The sequence below is a fragment of the Ambystoma mexicanum genome, chromosome 1q (genome assembly GCF_040938575.1).
Source record: "Ambystoma mexicanum isolate Mex_15411 chromosome 1q, UKY_AmexF1_1, whole genome shotgun sequence".
Lineage (NCBI taxonomy): Eukaryota > Metazoa > Chordata > Amphibia > Caudata > Ambystomatidae > Ambystoma > Ambystoma mexicanum.
In genome coordinates this window covers 603,714,743-603,728,556 of record NC_090922.1, presented here as the reverse complement: position 1 = coordinate 603,728,556, position 13,814 = coordinate 603,714,743, and the positions used below count along the sequence as shown (strand labels likewise).

Genomic DNA, 13,814 nt, shown 5'->3' with positions numbered 1-13,814 from the left:
GGAGGGGTTGGAGAATTCTCCTTCCCACAAGCCAATGAGAGTCACTGACTATGTGTTAGATCTCCGAAGGAGGATGACGCACATGATGACAGAAGCTTCAGATAACTTGAAAGCAGGTCGGGCTTTGGTGAAGCATTGGCATGACCAGAAGGCCAACATGGTTGAGTTTACTCAAGACCAACTAGTTCTAGTTATGGTACCTGCAAGGCAGTTGACCTTACAGGACAAATGGATTGGACCCTTCAAGGTTGTGGGAAAACTTGGAGAGGTCAATTATTTTGTGGACTTAGGCAACCCTAAGTTGGCCCCCAGGGTCTTTCACACCAACCGCCTAAAGGCCTATGTCTCTAGACCAGAACTGGAAGCCTTGCTTCTCGCCTCTGCTCAAGAAGAGGATGAGAGTGAACCTCTGCCTGACCTCCTCAGGGGACAACCTTTAGATTGAAAAATAGGAGTTAATCTCTCTTCTGATCTGTTACTGGAACAACAGGAGGAGAGCAAAAATCTGTTAAATCAGTTTGCCCCTCTGTTTTAACTATCACCAGACTTAATCCTTTGGGGCCAGCATGGGATTCTCATTGGTGACTGTTTACCTGTTAAAAGCAGAGGTTACAGGATGTCAGACCATGTAAGAACCCACATAAAGGAAGAGGTCAACAAGAGGCTTGATCTCGGGGTAATAAACCCCTCTACAAGTCCATGGTCTAGTCCAGTTGTGCTAGTACTGAAGACAGGATACAAGGCACTGAGATTCTGCGTGGCCTATAGAGCTCTTAATGCAGTCACCACGACTGATACCCATCCTTTACATAGGACAGATGAGCTGGTGGACAAACTTGGTTCAGCCAAGTATCTCAGTAGGTTTATGGTCTTTCCATCTAATGTCATTCCATCACATTTTTTCCATCTAAAAACTTAGCATCTAATGGTCCCTCTGTTTTTTTCCCTTTATAATGCACGTAAACCAAAATTAACCCTTTACCCCTAATAAAATGCATTAGATGCAAAGTTTTTAGATGGAAAAAATTGATGGAATGGCATTAGATGCAATGGCATTAGATGGAAAGACCAAAATACCACCTCAGTACATTTGACCTAATCTCAGGCTATTGGCAAATGGCTCTGACAGACCATGCCAAGGAGAAAACTGCATTTTCAACCCCAGGAGGCCTCTACCAGTTTAAGGTTATGCCTTTTGGACTAAAGAATGCACCTGCTACATTCCAAAGGATGGTGAATCATGTTCTGAATGGGATTTAGGACTTCTGCATGGCATATTTGGATGACATTGCAGTGTTCAGCCCTACTTGGAAGGAACATATTGACCACTTAGGATATGTATTGCAGGCTCTTGAGCAGGCCAATCTGACCATAAAGGCAAGTAAATGTCAAATTGGGCAGAGTAAAGTGGTCTACCTTTGACATGAGGTAGGGGAGGTGAAATAAGGCCATTGCCTAGCAAAGTACAAAATGTACAAGACTGGGCCACCCCTACTACTCAACCCCAAGTGAGAGTCTTTTTAGGTCTCACAGGTTACTATAGGAACTTCATTGAGAACCATGGGACCATCACTTCTCCCTTGAATGTTTTATCCTCACCCAAATTCCCCAAGAAGGTCAGGTGGAATGAAAAGTGCACTAAGGCATTCGAAGGCCTTAAGCAAGCCCTTTGTCAAGCTCCAGTCTTAAGAGCTCCGGACTACAACCAATCCTTCATTGTACAGAGATATGCTTCCAATACAGGTATAGGTGCCGTTCTGAGTCAGATGGATGAGAAAGGCAGGGAACACCCAATCTGCTTCATCAGATGGAAACTGAAGGAACCTGAGATGAGGTGGGCAACCATAGAATGTGAATGTTTTGCCATTTTCTGGTCTTTGAAGAAGTTTAGACCATACTTGTATGGATCTACTTTTGTGATTCAAACAGACCACTAACCCTTGAGATGGTTAATGCAGATACAGGGGGAAAATCCTAAATTGTTAAGATAGTCAATCGGCCCACAGGGGTCTGATTTTACCATTGAACACAGTTCAGGGTGTATTCACCAAAATGCTGTTGGTCTCTCCAGAAAGTATGACCGACTGGATTAAGGAGATTCATCCAGGGATGGATTAAATCCTCCTGTCCCTTAGTCTGGGGAGGACGAGTGTTGGGGAGAATTCTCAGAAATGTGCTAATGCCCTCCACCTTAGAGACCCCTAGCAACTTTGATGGATTTTGAGGACTTGATTTCTTTACCTGGAAAGAGTGAGACTTTTTTGTCATGTATTTTATTTTAACACTGTTTCTTTTGGTTGTGGAGTTTGACAAACCCCATAGGCAGCATCTTTTACATTGTGTTACACAGCACCTTCAGTGCAGTGGCACAGGGAAGTCTTTCAGATTTCCCAAAGGTTTAAATACCTTCTCTGGGATAAACTACTGTTTTCCAGAGCAATAAAGTGAAATTGACTGACAGGCCTGAATGAATGGGAGAGAACTGAATAAAAGGCGAGGCGTTTGGCTTGAAAGGCAGAGTCGACCACTGGACGAAGGAACTGAAGAAGAACATGAAGAGGACTCCTGCTGCAACTCCTAGACCGTTGGTTTGCCCAGTGAAGCCCTGCTGCTGTGCTGAAACTCCAAATTTGTATCGACCGAGAAGCCCCTGCAAGGACGACTTCTCCCCTTGAGTTGGTGGGACCAATCAGTAAGCCACCTGGATATTCTCTCGGAGCTGGTTGCATTTCTACAGAGTTGCTGCTGGAAACCCAATAGCCAGGGAGAGGAACACCAGATTGTGTGCGTTGCTTTTAAGGTGGCCAAGAGCTCCAGGAAGATCCTCTGGACTCCCAGGAAGCAGGACTGACAGAGCCTGAGCCCCCTCAACAGAGTGCAGGACCCCAGAAGCAAGGAAAGTCCATCGCGACAGTCAGGAACTGCAGTGTTGTTTTGTTGTGGTATTCACGAGGAGCTGAAACACCGAAGTGCTACTTGTTGGAAAGATTGCCGGTTGCAAGCGATGACCGTCCCATTGCAGTGCAGGAGTCCCCAGAAGTCCTCCCTCTTGTCCCCACGACTGAGGCCCAGGAACAGTGAGATCTGCAGAGCTGCTCAGGAACAGAAGTCACCTGCTGCACTTTTTCTTTGTTCAATACAAAGGTACTGTAAAGGTCTGAGTGAACTTACCTCTCATTGTAGTTGCCTGCATCTTCTACCATTCACAAGTCTTAACAGTTTGTTGTCCTACATTTGATTCTTCTTTTCTTCAAAGACTTCAGAAACATTGTGCAAAGAATGTTCTACTTACCTACCAGAGGTGCTTCATCCCATTGACTTTGGCCAAGCCTACTATACTGAATGACTCTGCTTAGGGGATCCAAAAGTATTTTCTTGCTTAAGAATATTTGTGGTCTCTTGTTTGTTCTAATAACCTTTTCCTTTTACCAACTTCTAACAGTATTCTCAATGCAAACAGTAAGATACTAATGTCCCCAGCACCCTAGCTATTGAAATCACCTGAGGGTGTAGGTTGTGTCTGTGGGCCATCCCAAAAGGGTCTTTACTGTTTTAGACACTAAGAGTTTATAGCATTGAAGTATATTTGTGTATTGCTTTTTATGTTGCTCTGTTCTGAAGAAGGCTTATTCTAACTGAATGATGAATAAATTAATAATTGTTTATCCAAGAAACCTTGTCTGTTAGTGTTTATTTGAATACTTGTCACTGTGAATCTCTTTGTAATACCCCTACAGCTCACATTGACCTCTCTTGAGATACGCCTGGCGGCTCAACACGCTACCAAACTGTGTAGTACAAGCTTATACCAAAGGTTGGGTTTCCTATTACCTGTAGTCAGTTGTTGTAGTGCACCCTAAGGGTACTGCATAAAAACCTTGACTAACAACAGATAACCTTAGTCAAATAGTCATTGGACAAAAGACTGGAAGAAATAGCTTCAAATGATAGTGCCTATGCAAGAAGCACTGTATTTTTCCAGCTGACCTATTCCACAATGTCACATAAAACATCCTCAAGTATTAATTTTAATTACATGGAGTTCTTAAACCTTCTACTAGATGTGGGGGATAAAGCACAACATGTGAATATTTGGGAACGTTTAATCTGCTTGCAAAGTGTATAGGACCATTGCCAGGAAATATGCATCTTTTCCAGAGCATACCCCCCCCTTACAACTGATGGCTTTACAGGAGTAACAAAATTAATATCGGCAACAATTTGCCCTTTCACCACATCCCTGAGCAAGCATTGTAATATAAATGCTGTCTGAAGCAGTGATTTGCCAAGGCCTTGCATATGAAGGTCTAATGCAGTTGTGGGGAACAGTGCCCAGAAAAGTCTTGCCAATTTATTTAACCATATCCCTGCTATATTTGTACCTCAAAATATTAATATCTGATAGTAATTGCTCGGTTTGTGACCCTACTTTATTGACTGTGTGTACACACACACATAAAGTAACCCTTTATTCTCTTCCTGCAGCAGTTGGAACAGATCCAGAAGGAACTAAGTGTTCTGGAAGAAGACATCAAGCGTGTGGAGGTAAATCCTGCCTTCAGATATATGCATGTTTTCAGATCGTTCTCACTTGTGCACGTCTTCACAGCAGTGGCCAAACTTTTATATTGATGGGTCACTTATCAGAGATACCAAGTCACACAGATTCTTTGAGCACCCTACACTTTACCACTTTCACTAGTGGTTACTCTGGTACTGGAGAAGAATTTGATATTTTCATGAACCGGTTAGAAAGGCATGGCCAGTACCATTGTCCTTTGTAATCTGAGTAGCAAAGAAACTGTATGTGTTTGCCTTTCAAAAGGGCAAAAGCAGGAGGCTCCAGCTTTCAACATCTTGCCCCCAAAAACTGGAATGCCCTCCCCATGGCACTCAGAAATGATCTTATTCTGTCTTCCACAAACTGTTGAAAACCAAACTGTTCAACTAAGTATGCTTCTTTTGCTCCCTGTATCTCTCAGAGGTTTGATTTGTTGTTCTTCTGTACCCTCCGAACACACATATCCCTTCTGCTGTCTTTCTTGTATGCATTGATCTTCCAACTATGCTAAACCTGTACTAAGCAAATGTCTCTGTAACAGTGCGACAATGCCCCAGGGACAATGTGCGCTATATAAATTCAAATAAAATAAATAAGGTGCTTGTAAGCCCAAGCAATCTGGGTAGTGTTTACATTCAGAGAAAGTAGCAGTTGTGTAAGATATTTGAGAAGGCCCTTAGCCTTTTAAAAACAACTTGCCCACATACGCACCGTCTGTGATGCCCTGTCTTTTGGCACCTAAAATATTAACCCAGTGATTTGGGAAAAGTGTAGTGCAACAGGAATATGATTGGGGGTTCAAGACTGAAAATAAGAGCGAGGGAACAGGATTAACAAGTTCAGAGAGCATGAAAGGTATGATTGAACATTAGTGTCGGAGCAAGGATTCAACACAGAAGAGTTCTGGGGCTGTTGATAAATGTGGGATTAAACATCAAAGTAGGTGAGTGAAAAGAGATGAACAGTGGCCATGTTGAACACCCATTGTGAATTGATTTGTATATTTTCAACTGCGTGCGAAAAGCCAAACATGAAGGGGAAGGGTGATGGACACTTGGCTGATGGATGCCGCTTATCCCTTGACCATAAGGTTTGAGTTTAATTGATTAATCTTGACTAGCGATGGCGTCGATCAAGTGCTCTCTATCCCCACTTTCGAATAGATTCGGCAGAGGGCACTTTGGGTTGATGCAGTCAACTCGATGTCCCTCGAGGGCCTCTGTCTCGAAAATGATGTCATCAAAGGAATATATAGCACACGCAGCACCTGTTGGCTTCAGTTCTGTTTTTCCACATAAGCTAATGCTTCGAGAAACTATGGCGCACTTCCTTTGTTCTTCGTGAATGTCTTCTTGCTCGACACCTATTAACACAAAGACCGTGTTCAATAAGTGTTGGGATTGTGATTCTAAGATGTTAATGGACCCCCACCGAGTTTGTCTTTGGTGTCTCGGGGTGGAGCATAAGACCTCTGCCTGCTCCAAGTGCCAGTCAATGACCGAAAAGGCTCTGAAGGAGCGATAGGGATAATTGGCAGTAAGTAAAACTCCCCCAAAAATTTCCATCGACTACCCCGTTGAAGAAACCTTCAGCCGAGAGTCGACTCTCCTCGGAGGAAGAAGATAAAAAGATCAAGGTGGACAAGTGGCTCCCACCACTCCTCGTCATTGAGGAAGTCGAAATAGAGGCACCACAGGTCACCTTCTTCGACTTCGTCAGACACCTCCCGGGAGAAGGTATCTTGTCCCAGGAAAAGCTCCATACCTGCTGAATGAGAAGCATTTAGATCTGAAATGCTGAAAATATATCAAAACCAAAAACCCTCGGCAAGCCATGCTCCTACCGGAAAGGACTTGAGCCAAATCCTGCGTGCCCTTGAGCCTGGGCCAAAGAGCAGTTCCTCATTGAGAGCCATCAAGGTCTCGACGCAATGACAAGTCAATGAAGGATCCTTCGAGCTGTAAATCCAAGCATAAGTCTAGGTCGTCGACCTCATCGACATCAGCTGCGCTCTCAACATTGGCGGAACCATCAATGCCAGCCGTGCCATTGACGCCAACCATATCGTCGGCGCAAAGGGCCCCTTCTAAACCAATGGCGCCATCGAGGCCTGTATTCCTTTACCAAGGGAAGATTAGTTCCAATCTCTCACCTCAGTTTATGAGGCAAATGAGCCATCAGACAATGATGCGCCTTTTGGTCTTCAGTTTGGTAAACCAAATGTGACTTAAAGCTTTATTTCGGAAGAGTCTAGATCGAAAGATCTTTATGATAATTTACAAAAGACTAGTGGAGTAGACACCTCACCTGAGCTGGATTTTGTTCGACCTGAAGCCGAAGGGCACGCAGATGCTTCATATAGACAGCTAATGTCTAATGTTCTAGACTAGATGGGGTGGAGTAGGCCTACCCTCCCCTTTGAACGGGATGATCTGATGGACATCCTTGATAAGGGTCTGCAAATGGATCCTAAAAAAGGGTGACGGCAAATTGGGAAACGCCAGAGACTAATCTGGCAGTGAACTAAAACCTTATTAAAAAAAATACTGCCCTTCAAGTAGTGACCTTGACTACCTGTCTAAACACCCCAGTCCAGAGAGTCTCATGGTACAGGCAGCTACAACAACTTCCAAGCAGGCAGCTTATCCAACTATCTCCCCAGATTGGGATGACAAGGGAGTAGATGGATGGGCAAGAAAAGTATTTTCTGCCGGGAGCAAGGCTCTTAAATCAGCCAACTCCACATGTGCCCTTGCAAAAGTCTGATTTACTCTATGGGATGCATTTCCATGGCGGCAGAGCACATTCCCGAGGGGGAGGAAAGAGATGGGTTTTTGGATATTGTTAGAGACGGCAAGGAAGCCATGTGCAAGTCTCTACAATCTGGATTCTGCTGAAGCCTTGGAAACAAGCACCGTAAAACGCAGATTCACGTGGTTGAAGTCGGGATTCACGCTGGATGTGCAATCCAGACTCCTCAACATGCCTTTTGACGGGTCTCACTTTTTTGGCAACAAGACTGACGAAAGCCTTGAGAAGCTGCAGACCTCAAAAGTGGCAGCCAAATCCTTATGTGCCGCTATTAGGCAGCCTCAGCCTTTTTGCCCCAGTTGACAGCGTTGGAGAGGTGGATCTTTTCACAACTACTCCTCAGTTTGAAGAGCGAGAGGAATGGCCGGTCAAAGAGGCCAAAGAAGGTTTACCTCCGCTCCAATCCTGCGACATCCTCGTCCAGACCTCCCTTATGTCGTTGAAACTGATGCGTCCAGTCTCGCAATGGGGGCTGTCCTTTCACAGAGCGACCCGGAAACCGGCCAGCTACATCCTGTGGCCTTCTGGTCGAAAAAGTTCTCACCTCTAGAGATTAATTATGCCATCACGGACAAGGAACTCCTGGCTATCAAATCCACCTTTAAATCCTGGAGGCACTACCTTCTGGGGGCCACACACACCATTACAGTCATCACAGACCACCGAAATCTGCAATATCACAAGAGCCAAGGCCCAGTCCTCGCGTCAATTACGGTGGGCCCTTTTCTTCGCCGAATATGATTATGTAATCGCATTTCGACCAGGAGTCAGAAACGGAAAGGCGGATGCCTTATCTCGCATGGGCATAGAGGAAATAGTATATACAACTTCAGACCTAGTACCTATTATACCTGAAGACAAACTCTTGGATATCACGACAGCCTTAACACAAGCAGAACTACGAAAAGAAATCCAACGGACAATGAATCCTGATGCCTACCTCGCATGGCAAACTCAAGGAGAACAATATACTATCAAGGACCATCTACCCCTTTTTTTAGGGATCGCCTATATGCTCCCAAGAAGGAATTACAACAGCATATTATTTCAAACTATCACGATTCACTGATCGAAGGGCATCCCGGGATCGCCAAAACCCTAGCTAAGGTGAAAGAGAACTTTTGGTGGCCTACCTGGCGTAAGGACATCATTCAGTATATTCAGTCCTGCGGTGTCTGCGCACAAAATAAATCACAGAAACAAAAGACATCTGGTCTCCTACAACCATTGGACATTCCTCCAGTTCCATGGCACACTCTTTCCCTTGACTTCATCACTGTTCTACCGCCAAGCCAAGGGTTCAACACCATCCTTGTAGTTGTGGACTTATTCTCGAAGATGGCCCATTTTATTCCTCTCAAAGGCCTCCCAGACGAAGCCACTTTAGCAAAAGTGTTCCTGGAGGGCGTGGTTAAGCTACATGGCTTCCCTTCGGTTCTGGTCTCTGGTCAAGGCAGCCAGTTTGTTTCAAACTTCTGGAAAAAATGTTGTGCAGTGGCGCAGATCGACGTTCGGCTATCTACCAGTCACCATCCCCAAACGGACGGCCAAACCGAGAGAACCAATCAGACACTCGAGCAATATTTACGGTGCATGCTGCACCACGAACAAAGGAATTGGAAAGACCTACTATGGATAGCCGAATATGCATATAACAATTCTTTGCATTCAAGCACGGGACAAACGCCCTTCTATACCCTTTATGGCAGACATCCACGTACCTCTGAACTAGACCTTCCAGCCAGCTTGGAAATGCCAGCGGTAAAGACTCTACACTCAACCATTACTCAGGCTTTCAAAAGGGCAAAGGAACACCTTATTCATGCCAAAGAAAAACAAAAGAGATTTGCCGACCAACACCGGAAAAAGGCCCTGATTATCAAGTAGGAGACAAAGTTTGGTTAGCCGCTAAATTCGTACCTATCAAGGGAACCCGGACCTTTCATCCCAGATTCTTAGGACCCTATACCATTAAGGCAATTATCAACCCAGCAGCCGTGAAACTTGATTTACCACCTAATCTACACATCCACCCGGTATTCCATGTGTCCCTCCTGAAACCAATGCAACCCGGCACACGGATTGGGAGACCACCTAAGCCCATACTTGTTGACGGAGAACCAGAATTCGAAGTCAAAGATATCTTGGACTCTAAATACTCTAGCACCAAGCTATATCATCTCGTCGATTGGAAAGGATTTGGACCACAAGATAGATCCTGGGAGCCCAGTGAGAATATCCATGCACCACGTCTAATCGGGAAATTCCATCGGAACTTCCCAACCAAACCTGGGCCAGACAGAAGGAACACCATGGGAGGGGCCTTAGGGGGGAGTGCTGTCATGACCCTCGCCCAAAACCCCCTCTGGCAAACCCATTGGCCAGGTGGAGTCAGGACTCCGGCCTCTAGAGCCTGGCATCCTCTTCAAAAGCCCTAATGGGGCCAGTCCTGGCGTCTATGGCGCCAGGCTCATACATCATGAAAAACAATGTGCTTGAGAACTACTTTATTGTATTGTCAGCCAACATGGAGGCATCCATATACCTTGGTTCCTAAGAACCAAGCTATGCGGTCTAGTGTTTTGGGTGTGGTAGCCTAGGGACTACTTTATCTGGACTATTTTGTTGGGGCTATTTAAACCACACCCGAGCAAGACAACACGCTTCGCGTTACTTTGCAGCTTGCAACGTGACGCTCACTGTGTCCAGCTATTCCCTCGAACCTTGGAGAAGCAGAACCTGCAAGAAGACAAAAGGAACATCATTAGCAGCAGCATCTTACCTGCAGTCTTCATCTTTAAACACTCACAGCTACTGAGAACAGCTTCCTAGAATCTGCACGCCTCCCAGACAGAAAGACCTGAAAGAGGAGGATAGAGGCAACATTAAAGAAAGCAGTAGAGACATTTACAAATTACAAACTGCTAAAAAAGGCTTACCTGGCTGGTTGCCTCTCGGCTGGCACCACTCCAGACATTCCACTCGCGCTGAAGAACACTGCGACCTACAAGGAAGGAAAACACAGGTTAGCAAAGGCAAGACTTTGCAGCGCTGCGCATAGCGCTTACTTAAGGCATCATAGCGCTCTTAATGTGCCATCATTTACCAGTGGGGCTCAACCAAGCCAGTTCGCCACGCTGAAGCTCTGCATACCTAAGGGAGAAAAAGAGACATTTTAAACCAAGAAAGGCATGCAGGATAGCAACAAAACTAAAGAACAGCAATAAGACCTAACTGAAAAATATCAAACGAGCTGGCGTCAGTGAAGTAACTGGACCGCACTCGCCCATGAAAGACAACGCGCCCCTGCAAAGAAGGCAGGACGGAGAGCACGCCTAATTCTACTACAAGGCAGAACCTTTCCCGCAGACCACATCAGGGCAAAGCTGAGAAGCATACCAGCGAGTAACCCGGCTGGGTGGCGTCCCTGTGGATACCAGGTGAGCGTAACATGCAGTCGGTCGCCAGATGAGTCAGGAAAGTAATGCGACTTCTCGGCACAGTGGCATCATGCCTTTTCATCGCGCCACATGTAAGGCTGCACATGCATTGAGTGCAACAGTGGTTAACAAAACAACAGTCACAGGCGAAAAGCGATTGGGATAATCTAGTGGAGATTTAAAAAACAGTGGTGTTAGCACTTCAATGGTGATCAAAGGAGAACCTGTTACAGGGGAAACCCTTTGTCAAGCCGCCAACACATATCACAATTAAAACAGACGCATCACTCTCAGGATGGCGAGCTCATTGTCTCCACCATACAGCGCAGGGCTTGTGGAGACAAATTCTTGCCAAAAAGCACATGAATGTTCTGGAATTGCTATCAGTTTACAAGGCACTACAAGCTTTCCAACATCACTTGATAGGAAATAATGTACTGATTATAACAGACAGTACAACATCCATGTTTTACATCAACAAACAGGATGGGACTAACTTGCTAAATCTGTCCACACACTTGCAAAGAAGATTTGGAAAGGTAGCCTCAAAAGAGGAATATATCTCCAATGTCAATATGTTCCATTGGAGCACAATTGCCTAGCAAATGCACTAAAAAGAGAAAGAAGCCAACACTCGGAACACGAGTGGGAGTTATATTCAGAAATTGTAGAGATGGCCACACGTCGGGGACAAAGAAACATAGACATGTTTGCCACAAAGGAAAATGCAAAATGCCTATGTTGCACCTCCAGGTTCCTGTGGAAATAGTCCCAACAGAACACACTGTGGATCATTTGGTCAGCAATATTTGCATGCGCTTTTCCTCCAACAATCTAATCCACGAAATGCACCAGGACCATTTAACTATAATTTAATTGCTCAAATGAGGGCATATCAAACATGGTATTCTCACCTGCTCAGAATGTTAATTTGCCCGCCATTAAAGCTAGCATGTCCTTACAACATGTTGACACAGAATCATGGGTTAATTCTACATCCTCAACTTAGGACAACCAATTTAGCCGCTTGGCTCCTAAAGTCATAGTTTGGACACCTTAATGTGGCTGACACATGCATGGGAATATTAGAAGAAGTCTGTAAGACAAACACTAGACACTGCTCCTTTAACAAATGGAAAAGATGTGTGCTATAGTGTAAAAAGTCAAATGTAAATCCTTTTCACTGCTCAACCTTGCATATAGTAAATTATCTACTACACTGGTTAAACTCAGATCAGGTCTTTAATTTATTAAAAGTCCTTTTAGCTGCAGTGTTTGCAACTACAGCATCACAAAACAAGGTATCTTTATGGAAAATTCCAGTCGTGAAAGCCTCCCTGGAGGGAGTTAAAAGGCTTTACCCTCCCGTTGCAAGCCCACCAGCTGTTCGGATTTAAATATTGTCTTAAATAAAGTCATGAGCCCTCCTTTTGAACCTATGCCTAAAGCAAGTTTCAAAGACCTTGCTTACAATGCTGTTTTCCTTATAGCCATTGCTTCCATTAGAAGGGTAAGTGAGCTTCAGGCCTTTTCTGTGACTGAACCCTTTTTCACAATACTTAAAAACAAGGTGGTCTTAAGAACACACATGCTTCTCACCTAAGGACAATGCTCCAGTTCTTGTCAACCAATCCATTGAACTGCCAGCTTTCTTTCAAGACACACAGAACTCTCGGAAAAGGGCACTCCAACAATAGATGTTCAGGGAGTGGCCGTGTATTATGTCAACCAAACAAAACTACTGTGAAAAACGGACTGGTTTTTTGTGTCCCTAGTGGCCGGCAGAGAAGGGGATCATGCCTCAAAGGCTACTATTGCTAGATTGATAGTGAGAAGCATACAGCAGTGTTACACGTTATCAAAGAATTTACACCCAGAGTGCACTCCACGCATAGTACATTAGCCTTCATCGTAAATGTGCCTCTAGAGGTTATCTGTAGGGCAGCCACGTGGAGTTCACTGCGCTCTTTCACACATTATTGTGTTGACACACAGGCAAGATATGCCTCACAGGTGGGCAGGCAGTATTGAAACATGTATTTGCCTCTGTTCCTTTTCTCAACCCACTGCCTTCACCCGATACTGCTTGCTAGTCTATGCAAAGCATGGGATTTTAAGCAGATCCACAAGCCTCAGAAGGCAAATATTACATACCTGTAATAGTCTTTCTGAGGCTTGTATCTGCTTGGATTCACATGCGCCCATCCATCCACCCCTCGTTGGGAGTAGAAGGTACATAGACAATATACACCACTTCATACTTTTTTTTTTGTTAAATATCTTTATTGGTTTTTCAACAATTAGTGACTGACAAGGATCATAGATAAATCAATGCAATATGCACAATCCAAAAAAAACCAACATAACATTCCCAACTTTCCCGCCCCACCCTCCTCCCTCCAAGACCTCAGGTACATCAATTTTATCCTTCTGGACCTCGTGTTGGGCCGGGACTGTCCATACTGACCGATGTGCTATCTGGAGCCACAGGGTGGAGCAGTGGCACTGTCAACGCCACCCAACGGAGTAGTTAATCACTGGAGTCCAGCCTCTGTACCTGAATCGCTGTCTCCCAAGCTGCGGTCTCAGCGGCAATCCATCTTTTGAGATCACCCCACCAAAGGGCCTTGCTTAGGCCTCCGGCGCTGTTCCATCCCATGGCTATGCGTCTTTTCTCAGTGATGTATATCAAGTCTTTGAGTTTATTTAGGGGCTTATTCTTAATGTAGCGTTTATACCTTCCCAGAATACAGGCTGCTGGTTCGTGAATTTCCCATTCAATCTCCGCGTTTGCAACCCTCTCCTTCACCTGGGCCCAGAACCTCTGGACCGTCGGGCAGCCCCAGAACATGTGGGTCATTCCTGCCCTTGGCTCATTGCATTTGGGGCATATCTGGGTTGTGGCTCCTTTGAACCTTGATATGGCATCAGGTGTGAGGTAGGCTCTGTTGGTAATGTACAGTTGGATGAGTTGGAGGCGGGCATTTCTAGAAATATTCTTA

The 13,814-nt window shown here is 45.0% G+C and overlaps 1 protein-coding gene across 1 annotated transcript in view; it reads left to right on the top strand.

The window, feature by feature from the left end:
* COP1 (COP1 E3 ubiquitin ligase) overlaps window positions 1-13,814 on the top strand; it is a 1,876,694-nt gene that overhangs the window by 328,718 nt on the left and 1,534,162 nt on the right. The window contains exon 7 of the mRNA XM_069641145.1: window positions 4,486-4,545. Coding sequence (XP_069497246.1) covers window positions 4,486-4,545 — 60 coding nt within the window. The remainder of the gene's footprint in view (window positions 1-4,485; window positions 4,546-13,814) is intronic.